The following is a 21,661-nucleotide window of genomic DNA, read 5'->3' as shown; positions in this document are numbered from 1 at the left end:
CGTTCCGATGATGGCTTTTTTCATTACCTTCCTGTGGCTTCTTTCGTTGCGCTCATCATTTACTGGTATCATTCAAAAGTTCCCTTCAATGATTACCATGGGCATATTCTAAAGCAACAAACAAGGTGGTTTTTGTGACGATTCCAGTCAAGTTTAAAAGCTCTCGGTGGACGCTATAATTTACAAATATTTCTTAAAAAGTACTGCTCGGATTTGATCTGGACAACACCTTGGCACACATTCTTGACTGCCTCTTCCCCTGTGAAATAGTAGGAAATCTGGGCGAGCCTTGCTATTGGGTGTGCTGAAGGGCTGTAGGCAGGATCAGGGACGTAGCAAGGTGCAGTGCAGACCTTTTTCTTTTTTTGGCAGGCCAGGCAGTGTGGGTTCAATGTGAGGAATCATTTTTAATCTTAACAAAGCTAGCTAGCTTAAATTTTTTTCTGGTGTGGGTGATCAGTGCTGGAATACTGATCGCTTGTGAACTTTTCGTAACCTTGGTATATGTCATTTCGTGGTTTCTTTAAGGCACTTGGCGCTGTTTTAAAGAAGTAAGGACTCATTTTGTCTGGCTGCAGTGGATGGCACACTCCTCACTGCAGGACGCTTGCTGATTAGTATGTGCCAAGTTACAGGTATTTTTCATTATCGTACGTTGTATGCAAGGTGTTGTATACAAGGTGTCGGGTACCGCAATGGCCAGTTCCACATATGTGGACATTACTACAGTCCAACTGAACCAAAGCGAAAACTAGACTGCTGGCACACCTCATTCGCCTCTGGCCTAACTACGTTAATCGACTATCAGTTTTTTATTCGGATGTTGTACAAGGACATTGGGTATCAAATATTGACCCTCTGGTGTGCATTCACTATCTGCGAAGTTCCACCTACCTTCAGACTTTCAATGGAAATTTTCTGTTCAGTGTTGCTGAGGTGGCAAGCTGCAAGGTTTGATAATGACCCATGGAAAAGCGTTGCGAAAGGCATACAGAGAATAATGGAAAAAAGTGGGACAGGTGCTCACTTTGGTGAATTTCTTTATTCGCAATGTTGAGTCTGTGCCTGCCTGTCCTCACATTCACGCATGGTCTCATGCTTGGCAAAAAGGTGCACCAAGAAGGCATCAAGAACCAATTAAACAAACTGATAAGCCACTTCGTTCTGAGTGATGAAATTGATACCTATCTAGCATGCTAGACACTTCCTTTTAATCTTGGTTTCTGTCTGGCCTAATCTCATCGTCCTGGTGGAGAACCTTATTTCTTTTCTAACAGCAGAGCACGCCTACAGTCTTGACCGGACTGGCCCGGTATGTTAGCCTGCAGCTTTTCTCCTGTATTTTTGGACCAGTCCAGTTGCTGAAGTTTGTAATATTGTGTAGTATATTCTGCAGGACAGGGTGAACTCGGGACTAATGGTCGAGGCCTTATTCCTGCAGCGGAAGTAGTTATGGCGACAATAGTTGTAGTGGTGATTATATCGTAACGAGAGGTGATACATATTTGACCCAGGTGTTATTTTTATTGCCCAAGAAGGCAACATTTGATCATTTCTTTTCGCTGCACCTTATTTGCTTGGCCTGTGAGCGTATGGACAAGCATTGTGGGGTGTTTATTAAAGCAATGCATTGAAGTGTCCGGTTTTTAATCAGCCTGTTAATTGCCTCTTTCCTGCTGCTCTCCTTGTGTCTTTGTTGCTGTTATCCTTAAAGAATTGCGTTATATATGTTGACCAGTGCTTGTTTCACTATTAAACAAGTAGTACATTCATTCAAGAGAGCAACAGCAAAGAAAACCAGTAGCGCATACAAAAATAAATTGCACACTAAATGATGCTGTTCATTAAACAGGTATTAGTTAGATCTGTACTCGGAGACCTGCGCTTTTAGCGCCCTAGCATACACGTTTTTTCAGTTTCCGAAATGATCATTAAGCACCCGTGCTGCAATCTGTCTGCAAACCAACAAATGGTTTAAGGCGAGCAGAGCGCATCCAAATGATTCATTGCTTTGTCAAGATTGCTGCAGGGGTAATAAATGATCATTTTGGTACCATTTTCGAAAAAAAATGTCCGGTAGAGAGTTATGCATTGATCAACATGCAAGCTTCAAACGTGTATAAGTTGTATGGCACATATAGCAGGGTTTCCTGCAGCTCCGTAGGAAATTTATCATATCCTCTTCGAGTATTTCTATGGGCAGCTGTCTTGAAATGCATTTTGCTCAAACTGGTAGGTGCTAGCAGCCTTTCTTATCTGTGCTAAGGAACTATCTTTGGTCACATGGAAGCATTCAGAGTTAAAGGCTGTTCTGATTATATGATCAGAGCCTCTCAGGTTCTGACATTCAATTTACATGTCTTCGCAGCATCTGAATTGTGTACTCGGCACACTACATACCGTTTCATACATAGCAGAACTGTGGCTTTTTATATATAGAGACGGTGCCGCGGAGGCACAGATTTTTTTTAAATGCTACGTGCAGGTTTGAAAAAATAATTTATTTCTGAATGTTGTGTCCCTTTGAGAAATTGTAATGACCGAAAGCAAGCGGCACTTATAGGACTGCAATTTATGCATAGTCACAGCTGTGTACAAACTAATGTAATGAAACACATATGTAGCCTGTTTGTCAAGTGGCACATTGAAGAGTTCTGGGCAATACGCACTTTTTTGCGAATTAATCCCTGGTATTTAGAGCTAAAAATTTTCTCTGGTGCTTTGTTTTTGTTATGGTAGAAGTTTCATGGTATGATGAAAGTGTATGATCGACAGACATCTGAAATTGGTTTGGAAACCAATTTCAGATGTCTGTCTGTCGAGCATACACTTCCAGAATTAATCCCTGGTATTTAGAGTTAAAGATTTTCTCCGGTGCTTTGATTTCGTTTTTTGGCACAAGTTTCATGGTATGATGGAAGTGCATGCCCGACCGACATCTGAAATTGGTTTGGAAACCAAGCCACATGGAAATTGAAGGTAACGATTAAAAAGTGACTATAACACTTTCGGCAGCGTTGAAGATGAGGTTTCAATAGAGAAAGCAGTCATGTCTTCAGTGGTGCCATGGGGACTACAGTAAACAATATTCAATGGCTAGGATGATCTCTGCTATTCCCATGCTGATATTGCATGTTGAGAAAAGTCCTGCAGCGTAACACTCAATTGCCCCTCACTTGATCGTGGATTGCATCCAGACTCAGCAGCCAGTCCCGTTTTAATAGAGATGAAACAGAAAAGGTATTCGTTAGCTTTGGAACCTCCATGCACATTAGACCCCCAGGTGGCCTAAGTTTTTTGGGCTTTCCACTACGCCACCACTTTCTCATATTTTACTCCTCCTTCCATCCCTTTCCGTCCTGGCATGGTTTTGATGCCTACTGAAGACAGTGCACACTTCTCTGAAAAACCAAAATAAAAAATTTTTTCTCGCTTTATTTTAGGCATACTCCCTGGCTACGTTTGCCTGCAAAGCCAAAATATCCAAGGTGCTAGAATGTAGGGCTCAGTACACAGCATGTGCTAACTACAACAGTGAACACTCAAAGAAAGAAATGAGCATTTTAAGCTGGCTGTGTCAGCCATGAGTGCATGGGTGCACTGTCTTGAACAATAATGCTGCATGACTAGGGCAATCCCTTATTGTGTACCTGTTCAAGAAAAAAAGCCACATCTACCTCAGCCTGATGCTAACATATGCAATGAGACTGTTATCTACTGATCGCCAATTTGAAATTCAGTAGAGCAAATCTGGTGGTTCTCGGAGCTTCACCTGCTTCCAGGTCAAAAGTTGGCAATTTCTATGTCCCTACCTTACATGAAGCACATTGTCATCTTGCGACTACCGTGACGCTTTGTACACAACTGTGTGCTGCTGTGTTGGAGGCATGTACGTAAACAGTTTGCTTTTTTTTGGTCCGCTTAGATAATGACTGGGAGGTTTCATTTGCATTAGAAGTGGCCAGTGACACCTAAAATGTTTGAGCAAGAGCTATCTTTATTAGGTTTAGTTTAAGCTTCACTTTCCTGTTCGCTATTCTTTTGCAAGAGCTTCTACTTGAATCCTTCTGAGGTCCCAGTAGTCCCTGTTCTACCATTTACATGACCTCTCCGCATTTTTTATTGCTGCTTGTAGAGTCTGAGATGGAGTTGTAGGCCAGATTTTGCTCGGCAACTGAACGTGTCCATTGTGGCATTCCCGTGGTTGATTTGTTGCAACTCAGTTAAGTTTCTGAACTGGCTACTATGGCGCTACTTCCTATCTAGACCGGACAAACTGCTGACACATGTGTATCTGTTTCATTCTTATGCAATTACAAGCTGTTGTAGTAGTTGCCACTTGTCCTGTGCCATCCAATACGCCAGACGACCTCAAGGGTTTATGTCACGACGGACCAAATTTCTAACCAGAAGTGAAGTGAGCAGGCTTGCTACTTAGGTCGTGCAATTCATGCCATTGTGCGCTCGAAGGCAATGGGCAAATCCCAGACTTCCGTTTTCAACAAAGAAGGGGCAGTGAAAGCAGTGTGTTCTTGTGCTCCCACACCACTCTCAAAAGCATGCCTTTTCCAGTTTCCACCTACATCTCATGACAAGTAGCAGGTTCTCAAGAGCACCCTCTCTGGCATGCATGTTTGTTACGGCTCTGGTCTACCGGATGACTGCTTTATCGAGCATGAGAATGTGTGTGTTTTCGTGTCACTACAATGGAGCATTCGCTACCAATGCAATTGCAAGTAAGAGCTGCTGGTAGCTTGCTGAGATCTCAAACTCTTGGTTACGACTTGCTTTGAAAACACATATAGCCCACAAAGAGGCCCCGTAAAAGAATTGCGAAAAACGTCCACGCAGGTGATGTTTAAGTCGCAGCTCCAGAGGAACAACGTGGAGCACCAGCTGCGGAGGGAGATCGAGATTCAGTCTCACCTGAGGTGAGGCTGCTATTTCATATTGCACTGCATGGCACATGACGCATGAAAGTTGTTGCACCACTTGCTGCATTCAGAACAATAACTGATGCTGAACACAAGGAAGACAGCCGACACAGCCATCAACGGCTTGGAATGGCGGGAGTCGGGACTAATCATATTCGAAGGAATGGAGAAGATGAATTTATATTGAACCATTAGATGGGTATAACGAGCTGGTGTTAAGTGACTTTATTGCTACAGAGTCTTTTTTTTCCTTCACTGCTGTTGAGAATAAATCATGATTTTTAGAACTGTAGCTCGAGGCTGCAGAACATTCCGCTTCTAGTAGTATGTGCAACGCATTCAATGTTTGTGAAAGCTTTCAATGTAAAGCAAGGTGAAAAATAGTGTGTCATTAGCTTATTCCTTAAGGGCATTCTTGAGTGAGATGTAGTTCTAGGTCTTCCTTCAGAAGCCGCCGCAGTGGCCCAGTGGTTATGGTGCTCTGCTGCTGGCGTGAAATGCGCGGGTTCAATCCCGGCCATGGAGGTCAGCTTTCAATAAAGGCGAAATGCTAGAGGCCATGTGTACTGTGCGATGTCCGTGTATGATAAAGAACCCCAGGTTGTCGAAACTACTGGAACCCTTCACCACAGCGTCCCTTTTTGCCTGAGTTTCCTTAGGACATTAAACCCCATGAATCCAGAGTCTTCCTTTCGAAGCCACACTTCAATTGTTTCCTGAGCCATTTTGGCATTGACTCCTACGCACACGTGGGCATACATGCTTGCTGCTTTTGTGTTCAAAGAAGCGTTTGAATTTGGGGTCATGAGTTCTTTTGCGAGTGCTTTGTTAAGTGGTATGGGCACCACGCTCTAAACAGAAAGGAGTAAAAATGGGGTGTGCTCGAGGACAGATTACTTCCTTTTTTACTCCCATGTAGGGGTATTCGTGTTCAGGGTGCACATACATACATACATACATACATACATACATACATACATACATACATACATACATACATACATACATACATACATACATACATACATACATACATACATACATACATACATACATACATACATACATACATACATACATACATACATACATACATACATACATACATACATACATACATACATACATACATACATATACATACAAGTTTTATTCTCCACAAAGAAGTGGACGGAGGTGGAGGGAAAAGCTGTACATTTGCGGCTTGAAAAATCCTCCGCCCCCTTACAGTGTATACACCAGCAGAGTGGGGCAGTAGACAGTCCCATTTTGTTGTTGCAAAGAGAAAAGAAAAACAGCCCTGTATCGCATCAGACAATAAAATAAGCCTAAATAAGAGTTTCAATAGAGCACTGGATTTGGACGCCTGGAGAAAAAAATTTTTTTCGAAAATGAAACAATGTAATGTAATTGAACATAAGGATATACCTTTGCATTCATTCGCAAAAAAGAGTATGATTAGCAAAATATTTTTATATATTTGGAAGCGACATATTGAGTAGATCTGCGCCTTCTTTTTCTGCAGCATTCAATAATCGCGGAAGATTATAGCGGAGTGTTTGTTGTCCATAGGCAGTGCGACATTATGGAACTTTCCATCGTTCTGGAGTTCTGGTGCTGCAGGTGTGATAATTGGATCTTAATTCTGCCATTTCCGTAAAAACTGTACTCTCTCGTTGGACACTTAAACGATACTGCCTGCATAATTTGTATTCGTATATATTTCTTACTTTCAATAAATTAAGCGAAGCAGAGATATGTGAAGATGCTGTGTTTTGAATGTTTTCAATTATTCGTACTATTTTTTCTATAGCCTTTCAAGCTTCAACACATTAGTTTTTGTTGATGTTCCCTAAACTAAATGAGAGTAGTTTAGTTGGGAGACAAAGAGAGCGTTGTAGACAATTAGTTTAACTTTTTTGGAACAGTATAGCGGTTGCGATTTAAAATTCCAGTTATGCAGCTCAGTTTGCTGATTAGACTGTTTACATGATCATTCCGTTGTAAAGTTGAAGTAAAATATACCCCTAACCCCTTGACAGTATCTACCACATCAATGGCAGCGGATCTAAACATTACGGTTCCTTGTAAGGAAATATGTTTAATTTTTGGTCGAAAAACTACCACCTTTGTTTTGTTTGCGTTAACTTTTAATTGATTGCTGGAAGTCCACGAGTCCAATTTGCACAAAAAAATATTTCCTTTAGTAATTCCTCCAGCTTCAGAACGTGATGGCACCAAAGCACTCGTGTCATAGGCATATATAACGAACTTGGTATCTGAGCAGATATGTACAATATCAATAATGTACAAATTAAATAGGACAGGGCCTAAAATTCTACCCTGTGGGACTCCTGAAATTATTTTTTTTCTCTGAGAAATAAAACCATATATGTCGACATATTGAAATATATATGATAGGTAAATTTTGAGGAGAGCCAAAACATGTCCCCGTATACCATAATGATGCAGTTTTTCAAAAAGGATAGTATGACTAATATAATTGAAACCTTGGCTAAAATCAACAAAAATACCCATAACAATAGATTTCTACAAAATGCTTTAGAATATATTCCTTATGGTCCAACAGTGCCAGCTCTGTAGACATGTCCCTCCTAAAGCCATATTGCGAAGTAGTTATTATATTATGCTTGCTGGAGAAGCGCGATATTCGATCTAAGATAATTTTCTCGAGACCGTTCGAAAAGGCAGGAAGAATTGACATCGGTCTGTAGTTCGATACATCATTCTTATTTCCTTGCTTATATAAGGCTATCACACGGGCGACTTGCATTTTTGTAGGAAAAAAAGCTGTAGAAATGCAGAAATTAAAAATATGCGCTAAAATGGTGCTGATTATACGTATCACATACTTGACGGGTCTTATTTGTATACCGTCAGCATCAACACTATGAGAATTATTTAAACTAAAAAAAGAGAACACACTTCATTTGCATCTGTTGGTTCAAAAACTATTGTGCTAGAGTTTTTCTGCCCTAAACTTTTGTATGATGCCTGGTTTTTAGTAGAATCTCTGTTAACAAAGTAGTCATTAAAAATGTTTGCCATTTCTTCTCCTTTTGACATCTGTCCTTCGTGAAAAATTTCTTCAACTCTCTGTTTTTTCTCGCTCCGAGGCATCAGTGCATTTAAGTTATTCCGCATTAAGTCAGTGCGCTTTACGTTGGAACCGAACATATTCTCATAGTACAGTTTTCTTGCTTTTCTTAGCTGCTTAGTCAAGTCATTACGAAATTTTTTGAACGTAGCGAGATCAGATGCTGTACGAGTTCGCATAAATGTTTTAAACAGACGTTCTTTCTTTTCTATCTTCTTCAATAGGTACTTTGTCACCCTTGGTTTTCGACATCTCTTTTTACCCGTATAGCGTTTGAAAACGAAGTGACGTTGGTATACCGAAAGAAACAAACTCAAAAAGGCATCATAAGTTGTGTTCGCATTTGATGCCTGAAGAACGTTGTCCCAGCAAACCGTTTCTAACTCATGATAAAAAGCTTCTAAGAGGGTAGGTGTAACAGGCTCTAAAAGATTAAACACTTTATGGTGAGAGTTTCTCCGAGTACTAAATTTTATGCTACAAAACACACGCAAGTGATCACTAATAGGGTAAGTGAGAACACTGGAACTGACAAGGTTAGCATCATAATTTCTTATTACTAAGTCAAGAATTGTTTACATGGACGTCGTTAGTCGTGTGGGAGAAGTAATATGGTTTATACAGCCATTAGATAGCAATACATTTTCAAAATATGTTTTCTTCGTACTATTGCTACTCATATCAACGTTAAAATCACCGGCAAGTATCACATTGTATCTGTTTTGGTTAACAAATGACAATAAATTATCTAAAAACACAAAAAATCAAGGAGAGAACCATCCGGATGCGAGAACAAGTTGCAAATACAGCATCTTTCACTTGCAGACAAATAATCTCAAAACTATCTGACACAAGAAAATTCTGAAAGCAAGACAGGCTGTACAAGAGAGCTTACTAGCACAGACACACCACCACCGCGACGAGAGGTTCTATTAACAGAAAAAGTTGGCATATCAGGAAGGTCAAAAGTGTCACAACTGCTTGATTGCCATATTTCTGTTTTCATCAGAACATCAAAACAATTCTCAAGCTTTTTTGACAAGGATTCTAGTTCCGCAACCTTGTTGAACACAGACTGTGCATTTAAGTGAAAACAACGAAGGTAACCATGTGTCTGACCACCAAGCTCTTTTAAGAGTTCTTCTAAGGTAACGTGCCCTAGGTGCGCCATTTCAAGATAAGGGTCACGGGTTCCCGACTACACGAAAAAGGCATTTAGCTACGAAGTGTGGAGAGGTCACTCATGCTCTTGATAACCTTAGCGCCATCGCCACTCTTTCTACGCACCAAAATTTTGCCATTGACATGCCACACATATGCAAAGCCAGCCTGTTTAGCCCACTCTTTTGTGGCTTGCAACAATACTCTGGAACAGTTGGTCATGTTTTCTGCGATGTACACTGAGTCGTATTTTTCCCTAAGAACCACCCGTTTCTGCAGTAAAGCGTCTCGAAGATTCTGCCTTACAAAACGGGCAATCACAGCTTTTGTCTCGCCTGGTTTCGCCGACATCATATGAAGTGCGAGGGTGTCCACCTCAGTGAGATGGTTCATGCCAATCTTGTCCGCCACTTTGTTGACTTTTGACAAGAGGTCCTCTCCTTCCGCCCCAGCAATGCCATGAATCTCGATGTTCAAGCGCCTGCTGCGCCATTCTAAGTCATGGACACTGAGTTGTAACTGAGTTATATCTTTTGAGCCAGCATCTCTCCCGAGCTTATCAATTCTGCCTTTAATTCCTTTGATTTCCTTATCCTGCGTATCAAGGCGCTATTTTATAGTGGCAAACTCTTCATGTAGCATCTGGATTGAGCTCTCTACTGCATCTAGCTTTTCGGTGAGAGGGAGAAGGGAAGTCAATTTCCTGTTCATTTCCACAATAAGTACTTTAAGGTCGGCATCCGTATTCGAGTCACCGTTTGAGGCGTCACCCTTGCCTCCAGTCGAACGTTTACACGCTTCACAATTCCAAACCTTCTTAGCCGACCAACGTTTTGAAACAAATGTCGTTTCACTCATGCCTGAACATATCGCGCCATGAAAACAAAATTCACACTCACTGCATGTGATGGCGTTATCGTCATTCTTTAGTTTTTCGCGACATTTGCAACCCCGAGTCATGGTGACCAATATCGACTAGCAGGTTTGACCAACCTGTACAACACAGCGAAGAACGGATTATTCGACGTCCGCCCCGCTCTGCCGCTGCGGCCAAAGTGCATGGCGAACTACGCCCCTAGTTGCAAAAGTTTCCGCAGCTTTCGTCACAGCCGTCGGCTCCCGTTGATTGGCTCCGTCTTGCTGATATGGAAACGACGCTTAAAAACAGTGCTTGAGTTCAGCCTTCCCAAGGAAAACAGGCCACGGTGAGATTCTTGTCCGAAGCACCGCGGAAACACTGCAGCATCTGCGACTGTAAAACACAGCGAAGAACGGATTATTCGACGTCCGCCCCGCTCTGCCGCTACTGCCAAAGTGCTTCGAATGCGCTCAGATTCTTGTATTGTACGGTCTCGGGCTTTCGGTATTCTCGGAAGAAAAAAGTTTGGCCTTTTAATTCATTTGGAGAGTATGGTGCACTCTTTTTGAAAGGTATCTGAAATTTCCTCATTAGTACTACTCATAAGGCCAGCCATGGGATTGCCAGGCTTTTCGCACCAAACTGCACCGTTGTATTTAACCTGCTTAATGTTGCAGCAAATAAAAATTTTTCTTTAAAATTGGTTCATATCTGCTCCTAAACTGAATTTAACGCAAGGAAGGGCCACACCCAGGTTTCCTAGCTACAACTGTATGTAGCTGCAGAGGTAAGCAACTGGTGAAAAATGGTGTCCCTCATGCAGGCACCCAAACATCTTATGCCTCTACAACTGGTTCCACGACGAATCCCGGGTATACCTCATTCTCGAGTATGCGCCCCAGGGGGAGCTGTACCGTCATCTCACCAGAGAAGGGAGATTCACCGACCAGAGAGCTGCCACAGTAAGCACCCTGCCTGCTTCTGCACCACTGTGATCTCTTCTAGGTGATCCCAGTGAGACACAGTGCTGTTATACTGAACAGCTTTCCTTAGAATTTATACTTCCATACATGCTCAGTATTGGTACTCGCTGACTGTTGTGCCACTTGCCTCTTGTTTCAGTTTTTATGGCGACAGACTTGCCAGGGCTTAGCCTAGCTTGGCCGTTTATGTGGTGCCCTCTCTGTTTAGAGCTGTACACTGCACCCACAACAAACGAGGCTCTGCTTTGTGTTAACCACTTGCACTGCTGTGCAACATCACTGGATGTGATAAATTCTAAAGATATAAACATAAATTGCCTTTCCAACGGCGGTTGAGGCTTGATGTTGAACCAGCTGTATGCAAGATTTTGGTATACGTTGGAGGAGACTCTGGGTCAGATTGTTCTTGAGCCCTTTATAATCACCTTTTGCACAACTTGTGCATATTTTCTGAGCTTGTCAACTATGCGCCATAATTGGCTTCCGTAGCCTTATTGTTTTGGAACACAGTCATAACTGTGAAGGTCAAATGAGCCGCAGCTTCACTACTGACGGATGAGAAACATAAGGGCATGAGATCAGGGAGTGACTACAATACGTAGGATCAGGGCAAAGGCCAGCGAGAAATAAAAATAAGCAGGGTTGAGTGCGCATTTGCCTCCTCGGGTAACCCCATGCAATACCCTGCCTCATGTGCGGGAGATAGTTGTTTCAAACTACACTGCCATCGGGTGCCTACCTTATGAGCACTGGCATACATTGGCTTTGTGCTCCCTTTCCCTGGAGATAAGATTCAATTTAAATATGTGCACCTGCCTATTTTTCTTCGCGAGTTTCGGCAGCGACCTCACAAGCAATGCTTTTGCTGAATGTTAACGGGGAGAATGGTTTACGACAGCTTTTTATGTATTGTTTTGCTCATACTGCGTGTAGGAATTTTTTTTAGGTACTCATCGTGATCCTGGTAGACTTGGTTGTGCTACGCAGCATGAGATGGTAGTTTTAAGCTGCTGTTGGCAGCTTCTAGCTAAGTGTGATAGTAGATGCCAATTGGTAATTAGAAATTCTGAGAAAACTCAGCCTTCAAAAACAATTCTGAAAAATGTCACACCACTAATCTGGTTAAGTTGACAAATATATGTGCGAATGCATATAATTCTATTATTTCATCATGATAAAGCTTTGTCAGTCAGGCTAGCATTCCATTGGTGTGTATATGAGGCGGAAAATCGCAGTGCCAGCACTTGAAACAAAATTTGATTTAAAGGATTTACTCGTCTTGCTTTCACTAGGGGCTTAACGGTCCAGAGACGTGTTCACCAAGCCGCCGCAGAGGCTTAGTGGTTATGGTGCTCGGCTGCTGAAGCGAAAGACGCATGTTCGATCCCGGTCACAGCGGTCAAATATCGATTTAGGCAAAAAGCGAGAGGCCAGTTTGTTCTTAAGTACAATGTATGTCACCTACATTATGACTTGGGGTACTTTGACAAGAACTGAACTGTTATTTCATCTGTAGTGTTCCAGGCCTTTTTTAGACTTTTGGTGTCTGTGTCTGTAGTGCACAGAGTACGGTAGTATATTGAGGCCACTTGCTGCCGTTTTATGCAGCTAATGGCCATCATCCACCCTCTCCGGAAAAAGCCAAGTGAGTGGTGTTTTCACAAATGTTATTGGCAGAAAATGTATGCTAGATTTTAACATGAATCACAAGACCGCTTACAGTTCCAAAGTCAGCCATCGAAGAAGCACATCAGTTCTGGTGGCTTGTTCCCTCGTGCAGTCCACTAGTGCTGCTAGCCATGCTGCTTGGTCACATACTTCATACCTCTTGTAGTATATTTAGACGGCAACAGCATTTGAGCAACGTTAAGTGTTGAAGGTTGAAGATATACCATTGACAAAGAGACCATTCTGGAGCCACTAATAAAACCACCACGACATATATAGCGGTGCTGTGCAAAACAACAGGGCACGGTTGCCATGCTCTTGAGGTTCTGATGGGCCTTTTCCTCTTGTGCAGTACATCTACCAACTGTGTAATGCACTCAAGGTCTGCCACAGTCTAAATGTCATCCACCGCGACATCAAACCCGAGAACCTGCTCCTGGGCATCAATGGAGAAATAAAGATTGCGGACTTTGGCTGGTCCGTACACGCGCCCTTTTCAAGGTAAGTGTATCAACCATTTTTTTTTTCAACTTGCAATCTTTTTTCTTTGTACCTGGGGATTGGGTGAATGTAAAGGAGACTGTATTACAGCCTTGTTTTGTGTGCATCTTTGCTTCTGTTGTGCACCTTGTGCACCTTACACAGCAGCGCAGTGGCCATAGCATTTGGCTTCTCAGCACACAAGATCTTGGTTCATCTTCGGCCATTGCTGCTCCATTTCAACAGGGGCGAAATGCAAATCCACCTTTTTGCTGAGATTTTGGTGCTCACTAAAGAAACGCCAATATTTGAAATATTGGCCTTCTGCTGTATTATGTCACAGCGAACGGCAGTTTTTGGCACGTAAAAGTTAAAACACACTAATCTACTGTCACGCCATTCTTCATCAGTGAGATACGCAAGTGATGTGTTTAAATTTCAGTGTATTACGATAACCCAGTTGAACATCTTAATAACAAGCTGGAAAATGAATGAGGCTGATTATGAAACTCTTTTTGAAGCAGGGTTCGGGATGTATGGTGATACTCTAATTTGCTGAATAAAAGCTGATTTGTCCTTCACAGTAGTGCTTTCCTGTAATAATCTGCAGTGCCTGTGCATACACATGCATGCGCATATAATGGCACTACAACTTTCAAGAGGTAGTTGTCCGTGGTGAGAAAGGAAATGTATAGAGGTAACGGGATGTATATGAGGGATTAGAGGGCAATCTTCCTCAATTCGGATCAGCCAAAAAGAGCTGGTTCTCAGAGCCTGGTCCACGACAGCCACGCATAAATATATTGTACTCAATGTTTGTTCTTCAAATCTGCCGGCAGGCGGCTTTATCCCTTTGTGATGCAAAACGTGACCCGATTCATCTTGATCGATCGCATCCAGCCAGAGCCAAATCTGCGTTGTTCAAGACTGTTGTGGTAACTTTGCACGTCATATCTCGAATGTTCCCTATCAGGTTTAAATTCAGCACGACCAAGAGCTGCGGGCGCACCGACGACCACTGAGCATACTAGCTGCTTTCTCCACCGACGAACCATTCAGTTAATTGTGGGCGCAGGTCAGCCGAATAACAGTTTCTTTTAGAGGCTTTCTTTCACCGTCGTCCTCAATGCCTGGATTGCCTTCACCACTACATGACAATAAGCCATGCATTGCACTTGCATCAAGGGCATCATTGTCTCTGAAGGTTCCTTCGCATTCTTTGCTCGCAAAAATGTGAAATATTGGCATGCCACGGTGGTTATGGCGCTAGGCTACTGACCCAAAAGACGCGGACTCGATTCTGACAGCACCAATCACATTTCAATCGAGATGAAATGCTAGATGGCCGTGTACTGCCCTCCATACGGCAGCTCATGGCCATAGTCTCTTTGGGATGTTTAACGTCTAGAAACTGTAAAGCTTGTTTAAAGCAGATGGATGATTGAGTTGAAAAATTTTTTCTCATAAAAATGGTTTATTCGAAGAATTTTATTCAGCTGAAAAAAGTAGGGTAGGAGATCAGCATCACAACTAGAAATGTCAGGGTTTTAACACAGCTAAAATGCGAAACAATTTGCTTAGCCTGGCAGGCTCATGGTGTTTCTTTGTTGGACCGTCGGCACGTCTGGCAACAAAATTAGAATCGCGTAAAGGTCTGTTCGAGGTTAAGCTGATGGAAGTTGATCAAGATGTCATTGTGTTATGCACAGCGCGCGTGTGTGGTGCAGATTAACGCAAGGCGTGTTCGGCTGCGTTGGTAGCATAATGCTATCGTGCACTGGTCAGCGAAGCTGATCTGTTCATGGTGCCACGGGTTCGAATCCCAGTCATGACAATGTTTACTTTATACTTTATTTATTAATCTATGCTCTTGTCACAAACCTAGAAACATAGCAAGATCTTGCTCGGGCTTTACGCATCGGAAAATTGATGGGATTTAAATCGGTTGTACCTAATGAAACAAGCAAAAGACCGGAGCAAAAGCTCGGACTGAAGCGAGCGTGGCGAGCTTCTCTCTGTATACGGCTAATCACGTGTTCATGTCACGTCGTACGGTGGATGCTCGGCGCTGGTGGTGGAGTCACATGGTATGACGTCAGGCGTGTGAAGCCTGGGTGGAAAGTGCAGCTTTTGTTTCAATCATTGATGACTAGCCTGATTCTGTAAAACTTAAATTTTGTTTAAATTGATGGTCAGCCACACAAGATTGTAATAATTTACTAAGCAAACAACGTCGGATATATCCGTTTTATTTTTTGGAAGAAGCGTGTGGGTTAGCGATACAGCTCAAGTTACAAACGAGTTTCAGATATATTTTCTCGGCATGTAAATCTCAGGTTAAATAAGAGAACGTAGCTTCAAGAATGGTGTGCTGCTCAACAACTTTTATGTCCTATCCGCTGCCTAAAATTGAGCGCTCTCTTGGGAATCCTTTATTTTTAAGCTCGGAAAAGCATGACCATTGTTTTTCGGGGATTTATTCTTAGCTGATTTGATTGTGACGGATGTCAGTCATTTAGCGATGAAATGTCCTCCTGTGTTGGGCTGTATTAGGAGAGCTGTAACAGTTCAAGAATTACCCATGCATGTAATAGCTTTCCTTCTTGGTGGACGCACAGATGCCAGCCGAGGCTGTGCTCCACCAAGATAACACTGTGTAATCCTCTGACGTGAGCATTCACACCATCTCTGCCTGAAAAATGACACAACAAAATTAGACATCAAGGAAGGGCGACGCTACCTGGCTTTCAGTATTTTTCAGTCTGTAAGTTTCACCCCCTGCAAATGGCAGTTTTACACAAAAAGTCTCACACAAATATCACTATTTTATAATACACACCTGCTCATTCGGAAAGTGCTATAAAAACACTGAGGGCTCTTCGTCGGAGAGTGTGATACACTTGCGGCAGCTGCCATGTGCAGACAATACTCGAGCACTGGCCAGGGTGCTTTATTTCTCTGGTGTGCTTTTTCTTTTTGGTTGGCTTTATCAGCTGGGGAGCTCTTGCAGGTCTGCATCTGCACGGTTTGAATTACGCCAGTCCTGATAATATTGCTCTCGTCATACAGTCTTCCTGCTTCCCGGATCCTATTCTCCACCACACATTCTCCAGCAAACATTCTCAGGCGGTTTCAAAAAAAGTGGTTTTTGAGAATAGGAAATGGTGCAGTAACTGTCCTGCTTCATGTTTGACACCTCAAATGCGCATCAGGGAAGGAAGGTGGGAGTGAAAGAAGAGATATGGGTGCTGCAGTGGAGTACTCCAGAATAATTTCGACCACCTGGGAATCTTTAATGTGCACTTACATCGCACATCACATGTGCGCCTTTTGCGTTTCGCCTCCATCGAAACGCGGCCACCGCAGTTGGGTTCAAACCCAAGTACTCCGGCTAGGTAGCGTAACGCGCTAACACCAGAGCCACCCCACCGCGAGCCGCCATCACATTCAGTAAGAAAGAACAGTGAATGGTTGTGTGGGCAATTTGATTCGAAAAAGGTTAGGACGCCACACTCTGAAAAAGTTCAGCAGGGCACTGAGATGCACTTGGCTTCGTCACTGGGTTCCATGGAGTCTTCTGGTGTCTGGATGTGGAGGGCAGAGGTGTACTGGGGTTGGAGGCATTGGTTTTCTCTTCAGATTAGTTACTGGTCATGCCAAAAGATGCCGTGTGGCAGTGCATGCTTTTTCATTGTACTATATGACTCACAGATGTAAAATTAAAAAAAACATGACGTACAGGAAAATATAAAAATGTGGTATGTGAATACGCATTCTTGGTGCTGCACATGTGCAGGGCTTGGTATGCAACAACATACATTTAGCACTGTCTTTGCGGGAGATGTATGCCACAGTGGCCTTGAAAAGATTAAGATTTGATGCTAAACTGAAGGTGAAGGTGAGTTAATTGCTGCTCAGGGGCCTTTCACATCTCTTGCTGTGGCGTGGCAGTTGCACTGTTTAGTTTGTGACACGGAGGCCTCTCTGCTGCATGAACAGTGGGTAATTTACGGACTGGACAGCTCTGTGGAATGAACTACAGATGTTTTTCATGTTTTGTTACAACACAGGCTGTAGGTTAACAGTGTGTAGTTTAACAGTGCAAGTTAATGGGATGTAACTATGTGCTACGTGGCCTAATACAGTCCATGTTCAACATGCAATGACATAAACTTGGTGCAGCTGGCACGCCGGATAATACTGGTCCAGTGAACCAGCTGCTATACAAAGAACATAAAAGCGTATGTGGTTGCCCAAAGGCCAACTCGGCTTTACCCAAATATTCTCTATAGCCTTAAGGTGCTCTGAAACACCTTACGAGTAGAGGACACCAACTTGCTCAATCACTGCATTGTTTTGTCAAGAACGCCTGAGCCAAATTATACGCTCCTTCATGCAGCAGAGATCTCACAATCACGCGCGAAAGATGGCGAACCCTTCCTCGCGACTTTTTCATGTTCTGACCCTCCTCCGTCGCTCGCATATTTGTATACAAGTTGAGTGATGGCTATTGGTTAGATTCCTTCCGACGTCAGGCATCTACCAAGGCCGCGGATAATAAGCCGTGTAGTTCCGGTGGGTCAGAGAGCTCTCCCCCGGAGGTGGAGCCGGCGGAGGAGCACCGACCTTCCAATGTGCAAAAAGTGACGAGAGGAGAAAAAAAGGCGCGAAGAGGACAAATTCAATTTTTGACTACAGATAACTCTGTTTCTACAAAGCGCATTAAAAAATTCTTCTTGGACACTACTCGTGAAGCAGCGTTCTTTAACATTTGAGGCATAATGCAACTTTATCAGAGCCCCTTTCAGAGCCCCTTTAATGGTATGCCTGTTGGTGTCAGGGTCTATGGACATTGTAAATCGTCAATCAGAGTGAGGATGAACAGTCAACTACTAGCCAGTCGGCGATGCAGCTCCTGCTAAGCACCTCTGTGACCAAGCCTGCTACTTGATTTTTTTGAGACAGCACTCACCGGCACCTTGCCATGAACCCAGAACCTGAACTGCAGCTGTGCCATATTATTGCCAAGATGGGCTTCCAGTCATTTAGTGGTACGCATGGTATTGCAACCCTTCCCTGCAAGAGAGCAGCAGTTAACCAAGCTTAACCAGGTTAGTCGGCAAGTGGGAAGGCATTAGAGCCTACTATACAGCAAGGTTTACCGATTGAGGGTCGGAAATCTTGCAAAGATACGACCAGCTCTTAGAGCGGACTGCAGTTTGTGAGCCTAAAGATTTAACTCTGTTTGCAAGGCTGCACAAGTGCGACAACACACTTGCTTGCTATGCCAGTGTGTTTTTTTAGAACATTTACATACCATAATTCTAAACAATCGGAATTATTGGCAGCATCGCATGGGTAAGCTGGATGGCGGGGCTCACAACAGTTGACGTCGCACTCTGCTGAAATACCCCTTGGGTAGAGGCAGGCGAAAATGTGCAGAGAGATGTTGATCATTTCTCTTTAAATACAAAGGCCGAGCGAGTCCGATGGAACGTTGCCCTTTAGGGCGACCGACCGCGGTAGTAACACGCGCTCGAGTTGATTAGAGACCACCCGCTGAGAAGACGTCAGGGCCTGCGCCACGGCGCCATTCAGTCATCGTGTCGTTCTGCAGGCGACTAAATAATGTTGTTTATCTTCTTCCTCCTCCTCTAGATTATTCGTTCATGCAGAGTTGAAACTTGACTCTTAATGTTCTGCTGTGAAGTCAAAATGTTTCATGGTGCTGTGATGTGGCACCACATCCAGATAGCGGCCACTGTTATCGTGAGTAATGAAGATTTTAAATCTGGAAAGGTTGTGCAAGAGCGTGGCTTAAACTTCATGAACTTCACTGATATACATGTTAATGCTGAAGAACTATGTCTGTTTATTCTCTAATCACAGGTAGGAAAAAATGTTTCAGCAAACATTATATTTTAGAATGCTTGCATCACTGAATGTTCGCGAACGTGCCTTCATCTCTGGCACTCATTCGGGGTAGTAGAATCAGCAGATGATCGAATTTTCATTGGCAGCAAAATTTCCTCTAAGGGGTCTAAGGTAAAGTTTTTGTCAGTGATTTTTACATGAAAACCATAAATGGGCAATAACTCATTGTTTCTGGCTATTTTCGCAGGTCATTATGAATTCAGCCATTGTTGCAGGCTAACGTTGCTGCAGGCTTTTGTAGGCTATTTATAAGGTGACTCTTTCGTTTTCCGATATAAGCAGCAGCCCGGAAAAAGAAAAAGTGGATACCTGCCCAGTGCAGGCATCAAACCTGAATTCCTTGGCACGGCAGCCCAAGGAGCCTCAACCACTCGGTCAAAACTATGCATGCAGTGCATGTAAATGTTTTAGACATGGGAGGCTTGTTTCTACATTGTTAATGTTTTTGCTTCTTTTGGCCTTTTCACTAGCCAACGGCTGCAAAATTGATGTTTGTTCTGCATAAAGCTTGCTTGTTGGCCTTCTTACAGAAACTCTCATTAGGTAAATTACGAAGCCATAATTTTTATGCTAGTCCCCTCTGAATTGACTGTCAATTCTTGTTAACTGAACGCATTTATTCACTCTGAAATGAGTATTTATGGAAACAACTTAAACACACGAAAGTGGTAAGAAGGCGAACCACCATTCAAGTTGCTGGCCGCCGCAGTGGCTCAGTGGTTATGACGCTTGGCTGCTGACTCAAAAGGACGAGGGTTCGATCCCGGCCCCGGCGGTCGAATTTCGATGGAGGCGAAATTCAAGAGGCCCATCTACTGTGCGATGTCAGTGAACGTTAAAGAAACCCAGGTGGTCGAAATTTTGAGAGCCATTCACTGCGGCGTGCCTCGTAGTCTTAGATGTTTTGTGATGTTCAAACCCCTTAAGCCTTAAGTTCAAGTTGCTTGTTATTGCACAAACGGGCCTAAGCCTTTTTTGTCCACCCGCTTAACAACCTGACGTGCTAAGCTGGGAATAGTCGCCTTGTTCACGCAACACATGTGGCCATACGTAGACATGTAGCATCTTCGAACCGTGTTTCAGACGCTATGTGTTGAAACAGTTATGTTCGTGGATTTTTGAAGGTTACCCTATTCTAATTGAACTTGTACGGTAGGTTTCTATCGTTCCCGATTGCTTTCGCACAGTTTGGCAGCCATGCGACATTTAATTTGGGCGCAAGTAGAGTTTGAAAGTTGTCATTTTCACAGCTTCGGTTCTGTTGTTATCTGTGGGCAACACTGCATTTTAGACTCTCATACAATTCCAGCACATCCATACGCACTTCTCTCTTCAGTAACAAAATTCTGAGGCTTGTATTTGGTTGTCTTAAGCATTTTATCAAAATACTCTTCATTTTCAGTCACTACTTCAGCCATTCAGCACGCATATGAGTTTTTCTAGCTTCTGGCCGCGGGCTCAGTTTCAGTGTCGATGTGCTGTTTCCGCTGTTTTAAAACTTTTCCACTGTGTTTTTGAAAACTGGTTCGTGGTGGCCTTCGAGAGGACTCGAAGCAGTGTGATGTGGCTACCAACCCAAAAGGTTTGTGAAGACCCACCTGAGTTGCTTTTGAAAAGTATGTTCGAGTAATAGTAAGGTGCTGCCTGCTAGGATGTCGCCGTAAAACATTTCTCACTGCAGTCGTCGCCTCCAGTAAATCTCTCATTCTCAGAAGGTTATATGCTTGGGCTTGTTGGTTCATAACTTCAAGGTGAAAAACGTAGCGCAAAAAAACGAGGACACAGAAAGACGGACAACACACGGCGCCGTGTGTTGTCCGTCTTTCTGTGTCTTCGTTTCTTTGCGCTACGTTTTTCATCTCATTCTCAGTTGTAGCACAGTAAACTGTATGCTAAATTGAATTTTAGCATGGCATATACTACGGCCACTCGCCAGCAGCGACTGGGAAGGTGCTCGCGAACTGTGCGTGTGAAGAGCCAGGGCTGGACCTGTGAAGTTAGCTGTGATACAGTGAAATGGGCCACATGCCGATAAATTCTGGACCTGTGCATTTTCAATTGGGAGTTCGTGAACTCAATTTTTTCATATAGTAGAATTCAACTGTAATAATCAATATATCAGTAGATCTCCCCTCTACAGGCCTGTATTTTTTGGTGTTGACATTTTACTATCATCAAAAAAGTTCCCTATTTGTTTTCTGTGGCACTCTATACTACTCTATGCAAGCGTTCGACAATCTTAAAAGGAAGGTTTACTATGCATGAAAAGAATGGACCATTTTGTCAATAGTTCCCTAACAGTACCTTACAATATTTCACCGTTAGTTCACAATTGAAATTGATGTCCTCGAATCCTGGACTTGTTCGACCTCTGCAGGATCGTGTGATTGGTGCTCCGGAAAAGCATTAAGAGCAGAGCGGAGAAAACAGTCTCGCAACTCTGTCCGTAACCACAGCAAGCTCTCTCGCCAAACTTCAGAGGTGCGAGGAAAATTAAACTTGCCGACAGGTGCCATTGAGGTAA

At 43.1% G+C, this 21,661-nt stretch overlaps 1 protein-coding gene across 2 annotated transcripts in view; it reads left to right on the top strand.

Moving 5' to 3' along the window:
- LOC144135016 (aurora kinase A-A-like) overlaps positions 1-21,661 on the top strand; it is a 31,454-nt gene that overhangs the window by 5,475 nt on the left and 4,318 nt on the right. For both annotated transcript variants that reach the window (XM_077667798.1, XM_077667793.1), the window contains exons 4-6: positions 4,852-4,931; positions 10,896-11,034; positions 13,076-13,224. In XM_077667798.1, coding sequence (XP_077523924.1) covers positions 4,852-4,931; positions 10,896-11,034; positions 13,076-13,224 — 368 coding nt within the window. The remainder of the gene's footprint in view (positions 1-4,851; positions 4,932-10,895; positions 11,035-13,075; positions 13,225-21,661) is intronic.

This window comes from Amblyomma americanum, chromosome 1 (assembly GCF_052857255.1).
Source record: "Amblyomma americanum isolate KBUSLIRL-KWMA chromosome 1, ASM5285725v1, whole genome shotgun sequence".
NCBI lineage: Eukaryota > Metazoa > Arthropoda > Arachnida > Ixodida > Ixodidae > Amblyomma > Amblyomma americanum.
The sequence above is the reverse complement of the archived record's forward strand: the minus strand, read 5'-3'. Positions and strand labels throughout refer to the sequence as shown.